The sequence below is a fragment of the Cervus canadensis genome, chromosome X (genome assembly GCF_019320065.1).
Source record: "Cervus canadensis isolate Bull #8, Minnesota chromosome X, ASM1932006v1, whole genome shotgun sequence".
Classification (NCBI taxonomy): Eukaryota; Metazoa; Chordata; class Mammalia; order Artiodactyla; family Cervidae; genus Cervus; species Cervus canadensis.
In genome coordinates this window covers 31,536,391-31,556,457 of record NC_057419.1, presented here as the reverse complement: position 1 = coordinate 31,556,457, position 20,067 = coordinate 31,536,391, and the positions used below count along the sequence as shown (strand labels likewise).

General features: G+C 38.0%; 1 protein-coding gene and 1 pseudogene across 1 annotated transcript; both read right to left on the bottom strand.

Annotated features, from left to right (window-relative positions):
- Positions 1-6,273: 6,273 nt before the first annotated feature.
- On the bottom strand, positions 6,274-7,626 carry LOC122435504 (annotated as a pseudogene).
- Positions 7,627-15,387: 7,761 nt separating this feature from the next.
- RTL3 (retrotransposon Gag like 3) lies at positions 15,388-17,592 on the bottom strand. The gene is given in 2 exon segments (XM_043458744.1): positions 15,388-17,228; positions 17,230-17,592. Coding segments are annotated over 2 exon segments (1,518 nt in total). The 3' UTR covers positions 15,388-16,073.
- Between the last annotated feature and the right edge of the window lie 2,475 nt (positions 17,593-20,067).

Sequence of the window (20,067 nt, the reverse complement as noted above, 5' to 3'; positions counted from 1 at the left end):
TTGCCTATTTTCTAATTGTGTGTGTGTTTTTTTTTTTTTTTTTGCTGTTGAGTGTTGAGAGTTTTTTATATACTATAATTAGTTTGCTCGATATGCCTTTTGCAAATATTGGAGCGGCCAAAAGTTTATTCGGATTTTCCCATAAGATCTTATGAACTTTTTGCCAACCCAATACTTTCTCCAAGTCTATACTGATCTTTCCATCCTCTTACCATGAGCTTTCACAGAGGAAAAGTTTTAAATTTTGATGAGATCCAATTTGTCAAGTTTTCCTTTTATATAGTGTGCTTTTGCTTTCAACTCTAAGAATTATTTGCCTGGCCCCATACCCTGGAAATTTTCTCTTACAAATTTTTCTAAAAGTTTTATAGTTTTATGTGTTATATTTAAACCTATGTTTTGTTTTGAAATCTTTTTTTCTAAAAGGGGTACTTTTCTACCTTCATATATGTCCAACTGCTCCGGTGCCAATTCAATCTGTCCAAAATTTCCAATTCTTTCAAAAATTCATTGGGCATACTTGTATAGGTCTCTTTCTGGGTCCTCTATTCTGTTCCATTGATCTTTATATCTATCCCTCCATCAATACTATACTATCTTGATTATGGTAGACATATGGTAAGACAATATCAGATAGAGTGATTTCTTGTTATGTAGTTGTCACTATTGTTTCAGCTATTCTAGGTCTTGTGAATTTTCTTTTTTAAAATATTTTATTTATTTATTTTAACTGGAGGATAATTACTTTACAATATTGTGATTGTTTTTTGCCATGCGACAGCATGAATCAGCCATAAATATACATGTATCACCCCCACCCTAAATCCCCCTCCAACCTTCCTCCCCACCCTATCTCGCTAGCTTGACCCAGAGCAATGGCTTTGGGTGCTCTTCTTCATGCATTGAACTTGCACTGGTCATCTATTTTATGTATGGTAATGTGTATGTTTCAATGCTATTCTCTCAAACCATGTAAATTTTAGAATAGGCCTTCTTATGTCTCCAAAAATCCTTGCTGGAGTTTTTACAGAATTATGTTAAGCCTGTAGATCAGTTTGGAGAGGACTGATGTCTTTACTATGTTGAGTTTTATAATTCATGAACATGGTATATAGCTTTATTTGTTTAAACATTCTTTGATTTATTTAACCAGCATTTTGTAATTTTTCAGCATACAGCCTCTTGTGTAGATTTTGTTAAGGGTATATTTAAATATTCAATGCTCTATGGAGTGATTTTAAATGGTATTGTGTTTTACATTGCAGTTTCTACCTGGTCATTGTTAAGTATATAAGAATATTACCAATTTTTGTGTGTTGATCTTATATCTTGTGACCTTGCTGAACTCACTTGTTAGTGCTGGAAATGTTCCATAGGTTCTCTGGGGCTTTCTTTGTAGACAATCATGTCTGCAACTAGAGACAGTTTTATTTTTTCTCTTCCAAGTTGTATACTTTTAATTTATTTCCCTTGCCTTATTGCAGTGGGTAGAACTTCCAGTATTGTGTCAAATAAGAGTGATGAAAGTGGATGTTCTCTCCTTTTTCTTGATCTTAGAAGAGAAGCATTCAGCCTTTTACCATTAAGTATGATGTCACCTAGTAAGGAATCCACCTGTAATGCAGGAGACCTGGTTTGATTCCAGGGTTGGGAAGATTCTCTGGAAAAGGGATAGGCTTCCCACTCCAGTATTCTTGGGCTTCCCTGGTGGCTCAGATGGTAAAGAATACACCTGCAATGCGGGAGACCTGAGTTGATCCCTGGGTTGCGAAGATCCTTTGGAGGAGGGCATGGCAACCCACTCCGGTGTTCTTGCCTGGAGAATCTTCATGGACAGAAGAGCCTAGCTGGCTACAGTCCATGTGGTCCCAAAGAGTTGGACATGACTCAGCAACTAAGCATTCACAGCACATTATGTCACCTGTAGCGGTTCTTTTTTATTTTTTACTTCTCTGTAGGGTGAGTAGAATAAAGATATTCTTTATTCATTTTTTTTCAAAGAACACACCTTTTTTTTCATTTATTTTTATTAGTTGGAAGCTAATTACTTTACAATATTGTAGTGGTTTTTGCCATACATTGACATGAATCAGCCATGGATTTACATGTGTTCCCCATCCCGATCCCCCCTCCTGCCTCCCTCCCCATCCCATCCCTCTGGGTCTTCCCAGTGTACCAGCCCTGAGCAGCCCAGGTTGGATGCATGAGACAAGTGCTCAAGATATTCTTTATTAAGTTGAGGAAGTTTTTGTCTATTCCTAATTTTCCAAAAATTTTTTATCATGAATAGGTGTCACATATGTGAAGTAAAATTTTCTAAAAGTCCCATAAAATTTTTAAAGTAGTATTAAGTTTAATATAGTATATCCAAAGTATTATTATTTTGGTATATGCTACTCCTGCTGCTGTTTAGTCACTAAGTCATGTCTGACTCTTTGTGACCCCATGAACTATATAGCCTGCCAGGCTCCTCTGTCTATGGGATTTCTGAAGCAAGAATACTGGAGTTGGTTGCTATTTCCTTATCAATTTTTGGTATATAATCAATATAAAATTATTAATGAGATATTTTACCTCCTTTGTGTACTCAACCTTAGAAACCTGGTTTGTATTTTACACTCACAGAACATATTAATTCAGACTAGCCAGTTGTGGCTAGTTGCTACTATATTAGACAGCGTGGGTCTAAAATGGTGAAATCTCAAGATGGAAGCAGTTCAATATATTTTAACCACAGAATCTGAGTTGATCTGTTTTGTTTTTCTCTCTTCAATCTTTATTAAGATCCCATAGTGAACAGGATGGCATAGTCCATCTGAACATTGTGAGTTCTCAAACCAAACCAGTAGTACAGTATAAAAATTTTTGTGCTTTTTAAAAAAAGTATAGTTGAACATGTAGATTGTTTTAGTCTGATATAAGGGAATCAATAAATATAGAAATTATAGCCATATTTTGTCCAGTTTTGTCACTAGTATAGCTAGAGCTCGTGGATTAAGTATATGAGCATGAACTAAAATTGTAGGATATCAGTGGAGTGGGTGGGATGACAAAATCTAAAATTATAGACCTCTCGGCAAACAGCTGTATAATTTTGGATAAATCCCTTGACCTTCTCAGTCCTCAGTTAACCCATATGGAAAATTAAGGCCCTAAGGACCCTTCCAATTCTAAGACTATAACAAAGTTCTTTGATCAAACTTCTTTGATCATGCATTCTATCAATAAATATATTTGAGGACTCTAATATATGCCAGGCACCTGCATACAGACAAACATTATTGTTTACTCTCTCTTGGAGCTTATACTCTAGTGAGAGAGATAAAATTAAACAAATAATTACAAAACTAAGTTCAGTGATGAAACTGCTACAGGGTGAAAAATTCAAAGTCATTTAACCTACTGGGCAGAGGGAGGAGATCAGGAAAAGATTTCCTGACATTTAAGCAGAACATATTAGCTTTTTATCCCATTGTTAAATTAACTTATGCTGAAAGCTAAAATGTCAGCATAAATTTAAGCATATTAGTGGTGATATTCTCACTGCCTGTAAAGTAAACATGGTACTCAGAGACAGAAGACTTTTCTCTTTGTGGACAGAAATTATATAATGTTAATAATGGCAAAATTATTCTGAGGAAAGCAACCAGAATGTTCGTTGCCAGGTTTTGAAATATAACAAGTAACAGTCAAAGAGACTGGGATTTTTTTTTTTTTTAATCTGGAGATGGGTTGGGTTTCGGTGGAATGATGGAAAGGTAAGCTTAATAAGATAGATGAAATGTTGTCACAGGGCAATGGCAGCAATTTTGTTCTGTGAGGTCCCAAGGAGGGAGCTATAGAAAGAAAGATATCAGCAAAATCTAAGAATAGTCAAAGGGGTCCATAGTTAGGGTACAGAGGTTGGGGGAATTGAATTTGATGATCTTCATAGTTCCTTTGAACTTTGAAATTGCAGTAAATTCAATATCATTTAGGGAGATGTAAAACCAATGAAATCCATTAGGTTATTTTCTTTAATTTTGAAAATGGAACATTGACAAAATTTGGACATTGAGTAGGAAAAAACCTGGGAGGTAGAATTTTAAGTCAATAACTCAGAGAAAGCCTGGAAACTATCTAAAAACTCAGGATACATAAGGCTAGAGATCAAAAATACCAAGAACTTGGAAAAATGCAAACAACCACAGCATAACTACCTGGTCAAATCAAAGAGGCTATTGCAGGGAGAGAGGGCATCTCTTAAAGACTAGAAAGAAGGTCCTAATTTGGAGAAGAGGGAAGCACACAACTTGTAGGGTTTGAGGGGGTAGGAATTTCCAAGAATCCAGAATGGGATAGGAGTGTGACCAGGGAGACTTCCAGATGAGGCAGAGAATTTAGAGGTTTGGAGATCTGTTTCAGAGTGGGAGAGATGGATGCATGTCTCTGTCTTTCATTTTATCATTCTAATTTTTACTGTTTTACCACTCCCCAGTCCTGGCATCTCCACAATCAAGTATCTCTCTTTCATTTGCAAAGTGTATTATTATTTTTACACTTATTTTAAGAAAACTTCATTTCATTTTTTATACTTAAGTAACAGAGGAATTGATTAAACCTTTGTCCACTACTCTTCAAAAATCTTGAATTATTAAAGGTAGTTTTGACTTGTGTGTTGATTCTTGATTGAATTTCCCCCCTTTTAAGTCAATAGCACTTGATAGAAAAAAGGTTATGTTTTTAGTGCTACTGCCAGGCTGTGCTTATAGTTGGTGGATTTAAGAATGGGAAAGGCAGATAATCAAAGATCTGTTTCTCTGGTCTAGTTACAGTTGTGGTGTCCATTGCCTTCCTAGTTCCTAAAATGAGAAGGTTGTCTAGGAAATCAGAGTATCTGCTTTGGCATGATAGTAGGGATAAAAAGGTGTTTGAAGAAGAACACCAAGAAACTCTTTGCTTGACTGAAATGAAAAGAGTGGATTGTCAAGTGAATACTTTAAGGACCTGCAATAGTCCTATTGAAGATTTATTCCAAACCTAAGAGGAATCATTCTTGACTCCTTCCCCCAACCCAGCTCCCTCCCTAGTGGCACCCTGAATCTGAGTTGCTTCTTTATTTAAGACTTCATATGAACCATCCACTTTTATAATTAAGAGTTAATGAAAAAAATAAAGAAGCTAGTATCAACAAATATTATCAACAAATCTATTAGAGGAATATCTTACATACTCTTCTTATAAAATAGCAAGATGATGGATATCAATTATTAAATTATGAGTAGACATCAACATTCAAAAAACTAAGATCATGGCATCAGGACCCTTCACTTCATGGCAAATAGATGGGGAAACAAATGAAACAGTGACAGACTTTCTTTTCTTGGGCTCCAAAATCACTGCAGATGGTGACTGCAGCCATGAAATTAAAAGACACTTGCACCTTGGAAGAAAAGCTATGACCAATCTAGACAGCTTATTAAAAAGCAGAGACATTACTTTGGCAACAAATGTCCATATAGTCAAAGCTATAGTTTTTCTAATAGTCATGTATGGATGTGAGAGTAGGACCTTAAAGAAGGCTGAGCACTGAAGAATTGATATTTTCAACTGTGGTGTTGGAGGAGACTCTTGAGAGTCCCTTCAACTATAAGGAGATGAAACCACTCAATCCTAAAGGAAATCAATCTTGAATATTCATTGGAAGGACTAATGCTGAAACTGAAGCTCCGATACTTTGGCTACCTGATGCAAAGAGCCGACCCATTGGAAGAGACCCTGATACTGGGAAAGATTGAAGGCAGGAGGAGAAGGGGGTGACAGAGGATGAGATGGTTGGATGGCATCACCGACTCAATGGACATGAGTTTGAGCAAGCTTTGGGAGATGGTGGACAGGGATGCCTGGCGTGCTGCAGTCCATGGGGTCGCAAAGAGTCAGACACAACTGAGTGACTGAACAACAACAACAGACATTCTCTAATTTATTTATCAAATCTCTTCCTGGTATGCCTGGTATTTCACTGATAAATGGCTCACCCAGATGTTGGCAGCTTGTAGTATATTAGAGAGTAAGTCCCATCATTTGAGATTTCCCTACTTGATTTGTTTTTTTAGCAATTCATTCTTAAGGGAAAATAATGAGCAACTAGTATTGGGCTTGCTACTGCCAGTTTTGGGCACTTGTAGGCCCTCCAGGTCAAATGGAGGCCATTGTATACCATCCAGCTGATGACAAGAAGGAATGAGAGCTATTCTGTGCTTTCTAGCTGTTTCAGGAGGCAGAAATTTGTAATTTTTTTTTTTTTTGGTAGCAAACTTTTATTGAAATCTTACATAACTCAAGCTTTATAAAAAGCCAACATAATTGAAAATTGGGTTCTCCCTCTAAAGCCTTAAGTATTCAAAGCCTGAAACGGTTAATTTAAAATCAAGCAAACAAATATAACAATAACAAAACCCCTCCAGCAGATCCTGCTGAAATACTTAAAAATATCTAAATGAGCTTAATCTTTACAAAAGTTATTTTAGCTCAAAAGCTATAAAATCAAAGTTATCTTAATTCTACAAAGAAGGGAGAGGACCTTTGACTTCATGCCATTTCTTTAGAACATCATCTTTTCCATCAAATTTGGCTACAAATCCAATTTCTGTGTGCCCGTTTTGGGAGGTTTCTTCTTGCAGAAGAGGCCAAGTAGAAACATGAAAGAGTAACTGACTAAGCAAGTAGGAAAGTGTTCTGTAATAGTGTGCAAAGAATGGAGAGTTCTGGGTTAATCTCTGGAACTTGATCTGGGTCGTGACCTTGACTTGGAAAGAGATCTAGAATGGGATCTTGAAGCTCTTTTTGGTGCAAGGGACACAGAACGGGCCTTTGAGGGTGGAGCAGATAGGGGTGAATTGGAACGGGATTGGCTCCTTGATCTAGATTTGGACTTTATATCACCTTTTCCATTTTCTTTGGGGGAACGAGATCGAGAACGAGACCTACTTCGAGATTTCTCATACTCATCCTTCGATCTGCTCCGAGAGCACGAACGGGAGCCCCAATCGGACTTGGGTTTAGATTTGTTTTTTGATCTAGATTTCCTGCCTTTGGAACGAGACCGTGACCGACCTTTGCTCTGAGACCTGGATCGGGAGCGACTTTTTGAGATACTTTGAGATCTACTGCGGCTGCTCCTACGACTTCTACTTCGTGACCGTCTTCTAGATCGTGACCATCCAGTTTATCCAAAGCACGCTTCATGTCAGAGTAGGAGCGAAACTCAATGTCACCTTCATTTGTGCGTTCTTTGTGAGCATCTGCATAGGTTACTTCACCTGCTTGTCTCATGAAATCCTTTAAATCTTGCCAACTGCAACGACTAGAAAGATTTTCTACAATAAGTCTGAATTCTGTGCGTACAGGTGGTCCATATTTGTCTCTCCCAGAGGATCTCCGACTGCTCTATCCACCTCCACCACTGCGGCTTCCGTAGCTGTAGCCGTCGCGATCCCGGCGCGGGCCGCGGGCGTGCTCCACGATCACGCGCTCGCCGCGCAGCTCCTTGCCATTCAGCTCGTAAACGGCGTCGTTGGCGTCGGGGGAGTCCTGTAATTTTTTTTGAAGCCTTAGAATATCATCCCTGGTGAAGTGAGGAAACATACTTCTCGGTAAGTATAAAATGACCCAATTCAAATTTGGCATCATTGTACTTGAGTTAAGATGCATAAAAACAATTTCTTTATTACCATCTCTCAATTAAGAAATGTATTATCCCTTGCCTTCCAATTATAAAAGATAATCTCATATTTGGATGATAATTTATAGATTCCAAGATATTCTCACTTTTTTGGGCTTTATTTGGTATTCTCATAAGCCCCATGAGGGAGGTCTAAATCATCATTTTGTAAATGGGGAAATAGATTCAGAGAGATTAAGGAAATTGAGATTTAACAGTTGTAAAAAGACAAAGCTGAAGTTTATTAAAACCCAAGTATATTGGCTGCAAACCTGGTGTTCTTTTGAGGTATTGATCTTCTCTGTCAAGGGCAAAGAAACTTACTGAAATAGACAAGTCACACAATAAGTAAATGGCAAAGCTAGCATACTCAAATTTTCAAATTTAACCCAAGATAAGGACTTGAACATTGGCACTTTATCAGGGAGATGAGAAGCAGGAGTAAGGGAGCAGGGAGTACAAGACAGTATATCTAAAGAATTTTTCTTAAAAAATCAACTTTTGAATTCATTGATTTTTTTTCTATTATTTTTCTGTACTTTGTTCCATTAGTTTCTGCTCTAAATGTCATTATTTCCTTCCTTTTGCCTTATTTGGGTTTAGTTTGTGGAGTTTTCTTGTTTGTTTCTTAAGGTAGAAGGCTGAGTTACTGATTTGAGGTCTTTCTTCTTTTTCTTCCGTTAAAGATTATTACTAGGTATTGAATATAGTTCCCTGTGCTATATAATAGGTCCATATTAGCTTTCTTCTTTATTAAAATCTGTCTTCATGATGATAAATTTCCCCCCACTGGTTTTTATGCATCCCATAAGTTTTATTATGTTTTCCTTTTCATTCATCTCAAGGGGTTTTCTCATTTCCCTTGTGATTTCTTCTTCTAACCATTGGTTATTTAGAAACATTTAATTTTCACATACTTAGGAATTTCTCTAATATTCTTCTGTTATTGATTTCTAATTTTATTCCATTAAGAGAACAAACTTTGTAAGATTTCAATCCTTTTAAATATGTTGATGGCTATTTTATGGCCCATTCTGAAGAATATTCCATGTTCACTTGAAATAAACATATTCTACTGTGGTTGGAATCAGTGTTGTAGAACTCTGTGATGTCTAGTGGTTTATAGTGTTGGGTAGTATGTTTTTTAGTTGCAGTTTTTAACAGTGTTTTCTCTTTAACTTGAAAAACCAATAAACAGGAAACAAATCGATAAAGCTTTAAAAAAGGCAGGAAACTACTAGCCAAAGCAACATATAAAATGAAAATGAAAAAATATTTCCAACTTGCTTTCATATAATAAAATTCTTTTTCTTTTTAAATTTAGTTCTTGTGAAAAATAGTGTTTAGTAAATTACAAACATTAAGAATAATTCTGCTTAACTTCTTATTCAATTAATTAATCATATTGTTGAATATAGTTAAATTGACACCATATACATTAGTAAAATTTAAAAGAAAAATACATTAAAGTGGAAAACAGAAGATATGCATTTTAGATCTGGCTCTGTCACTAACTTGCTCTATGGCCTTCATGGAGAATCTGATTTCTCTGGACAGCAGTGTCTGTATCAGTAAATATGGACTATTCCATCTCTAGTATTCTTTCTATGGGTATGAAAAAGCATGAGATTTGAGACTGAGAATTGAGTTTCTTTTAGAACTTCACCAGTTTCTCCAAGTGACTTTTTCCTCTTTAAGACTTGGTTATTGAACCTATAAAATGGGTATAATAATACACACCTTATTAGGTATTTGCTAAGTTTAAATGAGATTTCATAGGTAAAGTAGCTAGCACAGAGTGTGGTGAACAGTAGATGCTTGCTTGTTAAATGTTTACTTTTCTTTATGAGTAATAAAAAAATTAATAGTAGTGATAATACTGATAGTTGCTATGCATGTCTGTACTCTTTTAAATGATAATCAGAGTTTTCATATCTCATAGAGAGGAAAAATATTAATTCTTATGTAATTTTGGTAATTTTTATAGGCTAGGAAGTGTGAGGTAATGATGGAAACTTTCTAGAGTACAAAATACAAAAGAAAGTGTCAAGCTGATGTACCTTTTAATTTTTAATTTATTCTTTGTGCAAAACTATATCCCTTTGGAATTAGGCAGCTTTTAGAGCAATGATAACACTCTAACTTACATCTGGGCTTGCAATCTTGATATTTATTATCTCATTTCATTCTAATTCAGTATCTGATACATAGTAGAATTTAATCATAGAGCTATTGAATAACTAAATTCCTCTTGCAATATTTTACTAAGTAAGGCAGCAAAGATAACATCATCACAATTTTTCTATGAAGCAACTGAACCTCAAAAGAGAGGCTAATTAACTTACCCAGTGCCACAGGGCAAGTTATAAATTAAATCTGATATTTAGATATCCTGACTACTCCTCTGCTCCTCACTTAGCCTCATCATATGTGCAAATTAAAGTTTCTTAGCCCTTGCCTGTCTATGCATTCTCCATATATAAAACAATATGTTTATTGTTTTAAAAAGGTTTCACAAAGTTATTAAATTAGTGTGAAGAATATTTCTGATCTGCCTTTCTTCTCCATATGGAAAGGCAGTGAGGAAAAAGGCTTATTATTACAAACTATTAATGATTAATTATGTGTGAGTATTTCGTTATTTAGGTTTCCAACAGGTTAGCAGAAAGAAAAAAGTCCAGAAAGAGAGGAAACCTGGAGAGAAGACAGAGAGTAACAGAAAGTGGCTGGGACCACCAATTTCTGGTGCTTTCCATGTCAGGCTTCTTATTTTCTACATTTTATTTTAGCTTAATTATTTCAAAACTTTTGGAGCATAATAACATTTCCCACTAAATATTGTTAATTCCTAAGTGTTATTTTATTTTGCCTTGTCCCTAATTGATCTCTCCCTCATTGCTTCAAATACATGCTCAATTTTACAATGGAAGGCAGTGTTGTAAAAGTAGAAGTTGAAATATGGAAATTCCCTTCAGCATTCACCTTTTTAGTGCCTTTAATATTGACTTTCAGCTTTATTTTCTTCCAATAATCAAAAGAGTTTCACTAGTAATGCAGCTGGTTCACTTGTTGTCTATTATGTGGTATCTGCGGTATAACTGACAGGAAAAAAGCAATGTGAAAAGGCTAAGAAAAACAGTGAGCTCAGCTGTAGAGTTTCAGACATTCTGTTCTGTGTGGTTGTAAAATTTCATGCTTTCTTTTTCTCATGTGAATTCTATGTTACCAGATATCCTGTACACACATGACTATCCTGTGTTTCTCTCCCATATCCCATTTTTCTGTCCCATATCCCATTTTAATCTGTATCAGAATATATAATGGTCCTCTCATTTGAGCCAAGTAAGACACTTTGTACTTGACTACCATTGGCATGTGTTACTTCTCCCCTCTCCGACTAACCTAGTTAGAACACATCCCACATTCTCCAAACTAAAAACACTTCATCAAACTTTCTCACGTATTAGAATCACTGTGAAGCAGATAATAAGTGAAATGAGAGTCTTATTAGTCATATTAAATGATGATAGCAATTGTTTCCTACAGACATCATGACTTACTCAGAGGCTGCTACAGTTTGACCTTTTAATTTTCAATTATTTTTTACTTAGAAATCATATAAATTGGAAATGTAAGTGATAGCAGTCACATGAGTTTTAATTTTAATTTTCTTTTGGTGTGTGCATAAATATTAACCTTGTTCTGACTTGTTTTCTCTAGGTTGAGCTAAGTAGATGAAGAAAAAGCTCAGACCAATTATGTTATAATTTAGTTGATATGCCCTAGGAAGGAAGTGGCATTTTAAATAGCATAATATTCTGGTAAATAGAGTGCTGGTACATAGGACAAGAATTATTATTCATATTTCAAATACTTTAATTACAATACCAAAAATTACTTAATGCAATATTTATATTAAACATAACTGAGTCTTGCTTTGATTGACAATATAGAGTGTCCAGCATGTAGAAAATACTTACTAGAGGTGCGTAAAATTGAAATTAAATTAGACCTGTGTTTTCATACAATGAAGGTCTTTGGGGTCATTATTCCAAACATAAGTTACTATAATACCATTTATTTATACAGCATTTTCAACTTTCTAATGTTTTTTAAATTTATTAATTAAAGTTTTGATTGAAATATAGTTGATTTACAATGTTGTGTTAGTGTCTGGTTTACAGCAAAGTGATTCATATACATACATTCATATTCTTTTCCATTATGGTTCATTATAGAATACTGAATATAGTTCTTTGTGATATATAGTTAGACCTTGTTGTTTATCTCATAATGCTTTTTAAACATGAGATATTTCATTTGATGCTTTCTCTAACTTTGTTGGGTAGGTAAAAGAAGTATTATATTCCTTATTTCATGAACAACATGGGTTGTATAGCTAGTAAGTGATGAAATTAAGAATTTATTCTTAATCTCCTGGCCCCTAGTGTTCTGACTCATATGTTGCTCTTGTAATTTAATATTTGATATCTAGTAATATGCTGAATATTGTACTATTAAAGTTTAAAATCATTTATCCTTAAAAAAGCTTTTAAAAACATAGCTTTTGAAATATACAGGTACTTTAAGAACTGGAGTAATATATTTGATTTGCATAATAAAATCTGCCATGCAGACAGTTGCAAATACCTGAATCACCTGGTCCAAAGTCTGGTACAACCCAAGTGCTCATTAAATAGTAGGTATTATTGTTGCCTCTATCAGCTTGGTGTATTCGGTGTGTTTGTTACCACATGTTTGATTTTATGCTAGCTGTCTGTGTGCTGTGTGCTCAGTTGCTTCAGTCATGTCCGCCTCTCTGCAACCTATGGACTGTAGCCTGCCAGGCTCCTCTATTCATGGGATTCTCCAGGCAAAAATACTGGAATTGGTTGCCATGCTCTTCTCCAGGGGATCTTTCCAACTCAGTAATCGAACCCATATCTCCGTCATCTCCTACATTGCAGGCAGGTTCTTTACCCAGTGAGCCACCTGGGAAGCCATGTCTGATGCTTTTGCTAATTTTTTTCTCCTTCATCACATTGCAAACCTCTCATGTTATACTTTATAGACACTGTCCACAGTACCTAGCTCAGTCCTGGCCACATATTTGAGTTTTAACTACTGGGTTAGAACTGTAGCTTCTGGTGAAAAGAACACTGGATATGGAGTCAGGAGATCTAGATAGCAGTAAGTTATCTTGATTAAGTATCTTTCCTTTCTCTGAGCCTCCTCAACGCTTTCATTTGTAAAATTTAGGAAATAGACTTCTTGAGTCTTTTACAACTCACAAATTCTGTCATTATATGATTAGATAATGGATCTTTTTCCTGAAACAAAGAATTGTACTGTAGTCAAATAAGCCTCTAAAGCCAGATAGAAAAATGTAGAGCCCAAGTCAGTTGACAAGCCATCTCAGTTTTCCCGGAACTGTTCCTAGTTTTAACACGGCAAGTCCTGTGTCCCATGTATCCTCTCAGTCCTGATAGCCTCAGGTATTTTGGCAAATGGTGTTTTTTCCTTTATAGTGGCTTTAAGTATTTTTGTCTTGAATTCTACATTGATAGATAGTGCTTGATTTTGGTGGTAGAGATAAGCAATTGAGTGAAGAAAAAAAATAAGAAGAACCCATGATATATAAATGAGCACCCTTCTCTGGTTAGTGGTAATTCAATGTCATTGAATCAGTCACTTTGGAGAACTTCTCTGTACAGGGCACTGTATTAGGCTATGCTATCAAATGTAGGCATGTAGAAGATTTCATCTCTTTGACCCAGGCTATCTGTGTGTGTTGTGGGGGTAGGTTGGGAGTTATAGGAGATACACCTAAAAATTGTCCCTATATACCTCAAGATGGTATATGATGATTAAATGTGTTAAACTATTCAGGGAAGGAAGTGGAGGCCAGTGAGAACTAGAAGAGGTAGAATTTAAGGTTTCAGAGGATTTGGATTGGTTATGGAAATGGCTATTCAGACAATCTAAGGGGTGGTACAAACACCGCTATATAGTGCACAGGTCCTACAGGTAAATAACTGTTCATGTGGGGCCAATGTCCATGAAAACAAATACCACTAGTTCAAAAAAGGAAGTTCTTCAAGAGATACAAAAGGGAAGTTTGTGATGATGAGGCATTTGGGGTGAGTTCAAGGGAACTGGGGAACCAGAACTACTATGAAATGGTCTCTTCAATTTTTCTTCTGAGTTTTCCTCTACTTTTTAGGATTATTTAACTTAGGTCTCTGCTGCCACAATCTTGTTTGTTTCTCACCACTGAATTATGGATATTCACATGCGATAGAGGAAAGGGCACAGGCTTCAAAAGCCAAAGAAGCCTCTACCAACTTATTAGCTTGTGACTTTGGATGAGTGAACTAGCTTTGCTGGAGCACTGTTTGCTCATTGATGAAACAGGAGCAAACATACCTACTTCACTGGGTTGTTCTAGAAATAAGGAAATAATTAATGTGTATAACATGCCAGACATTGTAGCTGGAAGATATTAGTGGCTCAATGAATGGTACATTCCTCACCTATCTCCTTCTAGGGTTATGATCATATATTTGTTTACTTGTCTAAGTAAGAGGCAAAATCTCCTTCAAATGGCCTCAGAAAGACTCACAAAGGAGTGTTCGAAATACAGAGGAAACATACTCTTCATATTTCTGGAAATCCCTGGAGACCTGGAGATTCAACTCCTTCTACCCACACTCCCAACCCTGTAGTTCATCTGTTTGTGTGATTTAAGTTGGGACATTAGCCCCTCTCAGGTCCATAAGAACACAAGTTCCTTTCCTTGACTTGACTCCGTCTATGTGTCATGCAAGCAGCCTGTCTAGCAGAGCAGATACAGTTGGCTACTAATGATCTGCAAGTGTTGAAAGCTGATTCCTTCCTCTCTGCTCCTGTGCACCAACAAAAACACATTAATAGGCGTAAACTCTAGGGCAAATTTCCCTGCTGCAGGGAATAAGATCTTGTCACTTTACCAGGAAAGCTTGGTTATTGAGGGATCTCATTATCTTCTCCAGGGCCTTTCTTTGTTTGGTTAATTTATGAAGTCCAAGAAGTGTGCTTTCAAAGCTGCTCAATGTCTCTGTCAGCATGCCCTTAATTTTGTAGGAATTTACCCTTCCTCTCACCCCTCCTCTCAGCAGCTCCTAACTCTCCTCTGAGTCCTTTTCGACCTCCTTCTAATTTTCCCCAAACCCTCTTCTAAAGTTTCCCTCTATCCCCTCTCTAATTCCTCCATTTCTCATCCAGTCTATCTCCACTCCAACCAGTCCCCTGCTCTCTCCATCTTCCTGTACCCCATCACTCACTGACATGTCACTACTCCTGGAATATTCAAGCTTTGAGACTTTTCATTTCCCTCCCTCCCTTCCTCCTTCCCTCTCTCCCTCCTAATTTACTTGTGTCTTATTCATTCACTCAGATAAACCAAGAAATAATTATAACACTAGTAGAATTTGCTGGTTTATTGGTTTTTTAAAAAATCACTTGCAAATTTATTTTCTTTATTGAAAAGATGTTGTGATAAAGAAACTCTTGATAAGGAAAAAATAAGTCAATATAACAACTACATTTTTAGATGTTAGTTTCTATTATCTATTATCATGAATATTGTTAGAATAAATTGTAATTAAAACAGCCCCACATTAATGCAGGGTTCAAAGAAGGGGGCATGTAGGGTTGGTGAAAAAAAATGCAACTCAAAGTTATCAGGTTCAGTTCACAATCCAAGAGGCAGGGTTGTTGTACAGGTAGCCTTAGTTCATTGCCAGAGATTCAGTGGAAGATTCTGGGAGCAGCAAATGCTGATGACAGCTGAGGTTACAGAAGATAGGTTTCTTGGAGCAGTCACTAGGATAAAGAATCTACCCAGCAATTATTTCATCATGATGTCTTCTATTCTACCTGTGCCTGAAGCAATTGTAGTGACAATAACGGGATGGAAAAGATATAGTGTGGGTACTCCACTCGATGTTAGAATCATGTGTTTCAAGCCAGTGGATTCCAAGAATCAGAGGGTACCTTGGCGCATGAATAATGTCAAACTGGAGCTCTTCAACATGGTTTCCAATTTTAACTTCAACAGGTGGTGTTTCCTTGGTTATGGGTCCATTAATCAATGTATGGCCATCTACAGTTTCCAGCATCAGAGGAAAGATGTTACTGCCAATGGGCAGCTTCTCTCGAAGAACCACAGAGTGGTCAGTGCTATTCCTTTAGGAGCCTGAATCCACCATAGCTTGCTCAAAGAACTGTCGTCTTCCCAGTCGTATTTCAACAGTAAACCATAGTGTACGAAATATGGATACTGGAAGTGAGGGGGATGCATATTTGTAGTTTGGCCCACCTGGGTTCCCCCTCACCACCAGGCCTCGATGTTTCCCACCTGCTGGGCATGATGAGGCTTGACAGGGCAATCTCTGGTGAAATGACTGGTATGTCCACAGTAGAGGCACACGTGGTCTTCACGGTGGTGGGCTCGTTCAGCTTCATTGAGGTGTTGGTGACAGCTTGAAGCCTGCACTGGCTGGTTTTCAGCTGGTAAACTCTTGAGTCCAGCTCTCTCCTCAAAGGGACTTGCATCTTGTGGACTTGGATCAGGTTTACCACTTAGCTTCTCTTCTAGGGAGATGTATTGGGTGATCAGATCAGATAGATTGGTAGCTGGGCTTGTGTGAGACAGTTCACTTCAGATAGAACTGGCAAGCCCTTCCTGAAATTGGATTCAGAGAGTGCTTGCACCCAAATTTTGTTCTTGAATAATGAGGTGGAAGTGGGTTGCATACTGGTGAATATGGTCCTCTCATTGGCAGAGCTTATGGATGTGGTGATTGGCATCTTCCATGTTTTCTGGATTGTCAAAAGTATCCTGAAGCACTTGTATGAAACTGTCAAATTGCTCCAGCAGGGGGCTTTGAATATCTACTAATGGCTGGAACCACTTTTCTTCTTTAGCTAAAAAGTAGTTGCCAACAAAGCTTACTAGAGCTGCTTTGGTGGGATACAGGCACCCTATGACTCTCATGGAACTCTTCAATTGAACCAGAAACTCAGGATCTTTGGGTATCCATACTGAAGGCTAAAGAACACTCAGGGGGAAAGTTTCAGCCTCTCACTCATTGGAAGACTGTGGAAACTCCGAAGCTGTTGTTGTTTCAGCAGCTGTTAGACTGTCCAGGGACTCCTTGGGTATTAAGAGTCCTAGGAATTCCTGGGCATCTTCAGGATCCTGGAGCTCCTGGGGAGCAGAAAACTCAAAGAATTCCAGGTATCTAGAGGTATCTTGGCATTTTGGTGCCTCCTGTAGCTCCTGGCCATTTGGGGGGTGCTGGGGCTCTAATTTCTGGGGCTCCTGGCCTGCTGGGGCATTCTGGGTATCTGAGGACTTCTGAGCCTCCTTGAATTCTGGGGGTTTATGGTCCTCCTGGGCCATTGGGAGCTTCTGAGGCTCCTTGGCCTCTGAGGGCTTTTGGGATCTCCAGGCTCCTAAAAGTTTGTAGATTATTGGAGGTGCTTGGGGATCTTGGGTTGTTGGGGGCTCCAGGGACCCTGGAGCTGCTAGGAGCTCCAAGGACTTCTGGGGCTCCTGGACTGCTGAGGTCTCCCAGGATTGAAGGTCCTGAGACTTTCTGGGCTTCTGGGACTCCTTGACATCTGGGTACTCTTGGGGTTCCAAGACTGCTAGAAAATCCAGGGGCTCTGGGGGGTCTCTGGGTCTCCTGGAGTGGTTCATCCTCCTTGGCTGCTTGGGGTTTCTGGAGTTCTGGGATGAGGAACTGCAAGGCAGCATTTTTCTCCATCAGCTGCTGCACTTGAGCCTGCAGAATTTCATTCTCTCATTTCAGAGCAATATTGGAGGCTACTAAGTCCTCCATCATCTTTTAAGGAAATGAGGTTGGTTTGGCAGTTTGCTGCTGAGAGAGTAGGTGAGTGCTTGTGAGGTCTTTCTAAAAGCTCCTCACAGGCAGATATTAGGTTCTGTGAGCTTTCCAGAAAATGGGTATCTGTGTCCCACCAAGATTGATTAACAAGAGGTCAATGTGAGCCTCCGGAGCTCAGCAAAGGAAGATATTAGATACATTGTGAAGAGAGTGGGATCTGAGGATCAGAAACTGTGGAAAGCACTCATTCGAAATAAATAATAACAAAAGTTGCCTGACGGTGCTGGATTTCTTTTACTATAGGCTTATATTCATGAGCTGGGTCATATATGCTAGCTCTGACCTCATAACATCTTAAGACAGCATCTGATCAAGACTGTGTATTTATTTTGCATTCTTTTTTTGAAACTTAGCATTATAATAGAGGCAATTTCCCCATATTCTTTCCTGTTTTATATAGTCTTTAATTTCTAATGTCTGCCTTAATATCCCAATGTAACACTTGGATTTTAGCAGCAGCTTTCAATGACTAAATCAAATGTTTGAACAATGTGGGGATTTTAAGTTCTGTGTGGGCCAACCCAAGAGATATTTTTGGGTGGCTGGGGTAAGAGGTAGGGGGGAGCTTTCTGACACCTCAGAAATCATACCACATAAGTAAACACACAAGATCAGTCTCAGGAGAAAACAAGCAAAATTTTACTAAATATATATATGTTCAGCAGACACATGCACATTATTTATAAAATACCTCAAAATAGTTAGGAAAATAATCTTTATAAATGTACATTACCATTCAGAGACTTAGTCCAAGAGCTCCACTGTCTGCATACCTGTCGCTGAGAAGGGAAGCATGTGAATGAATGGCTGTGGAGGCATGTCTTTTCTGCATACACTGAACTCAAACAAACACACCCACTCCAAGAACACATTCCAACTCTCCTCTGTAACGTAGCTATTTTGAGTGTGGAAGAATTTTTTTTTTTGACAGTACCTCTCAGTTTAGAGCCGCAAGCAAAGTAGGATGCTGCACTGATGTGAGGCAGCCTCATGTGCTCAGTCCTTGGTTACTTTAATAAATATTTGGCCAGGAAATTGGGAGTAATGCCACTGCCCTTGTGAAAAGTTGCAAACATTTCTGAATGACCACAGTGGTTTGAGAGTTTATTTTTTATGTCTGTCTCATATAACCTCCCATCACTCTATCCACACTGGGCTGTTTGTTGAATTCTTACTCAGAGAGCAGCCTGCAACACCTTAGTCCCTCACCCCAACCAATTACTCCATTCCTAGGGTCCCTCCCTGCAATGTTTTCTTGGGAATTTTACCATGGACAGACCTGGACAAGGTATAATAGGGTAAGATTTTGGGGGAGGCCAACTTTGTTGAAGGGTACTTGTAACAGTCTTGCAAGGTCCTTGGCTTGCTCTGAATGAATGTCTTGGCCCAGGGTTCTCATCTTTCCCTGAACCATTCAGGTGCTCTAGGAAGCACCCAGGTATCCCACTAATGGCTGGCCTCTTGAGAAATGACCTTGCTCAAGATCTCACTTTCTCTTCTTGTGACAAATCATAGTCATGCCCTGGGCATGGGCCGTGTGGCCATTTTAGTTAAGTCTCATTTTTTGTCCTAGTAAGGAGTGGGTTTGGGGACTGTCTTTAGCCAAATCAAATCATACGTCAGGTTATTCATTGTCCCAAGTCTCCTTTAAAAATGGTAAGTTTTACATTAATCAACATAATGGGATAAACCCTGGTGATGGAATATTCCCAAGTCATAGCAAATTGACGGACTGAACTAGCTGAACCGGAATGGAGAGGCTTTGAAAAGAAAAGTAAAACTTTTTGCAAATCAAGTGATTGTCTTTCCTTTTGATGTTTTAGTCTTTGTAAACAAAACACATAAAAATATCACCATCATCAGGAAATAATGTGTTCTAGTTATATGAATTTTTCAGATAACTGAGGTCTTCCCTTTGAAAATCCAAAACACACAGTTGATACGTACCTTGTGTGTGTGCTCAGTCATGTCCAACTTTTTGAGGTCCCATGGACTCCAGGCTCCTCTGTCCATGGGATTTCCCAGGCAAGAATACTTGAGCAGGTTGCCATTTCCTACTCTAGGGGATCTTCCTGACCCAGGGATTGAACTCGTGTCTTTCATGTCTCCTGCATTAGCAGGCAGGTAAATGGCAACCCACTCCGGTACTCTTGCCTGGAAATTCCCATGGACAGAGGAGCATGGCAGGCTACAGCCCATGGGGTCACAAAGAGTCGGACATGACTGAGCGACTTCACTTCTCTACCACTAGCGCTACTTGAGAAGCCCTGTTTACCTTACTAATTAAAAAAGCTGAGAAATATTTATAGCATGCATTACACTTCTTTCTTCATTCTTAAGTAGATTATTTTGAGTGTAATTTATTTTTTAATGGTTTGGGCTCATATTTATATGAACCAGCTCCTTTACTGT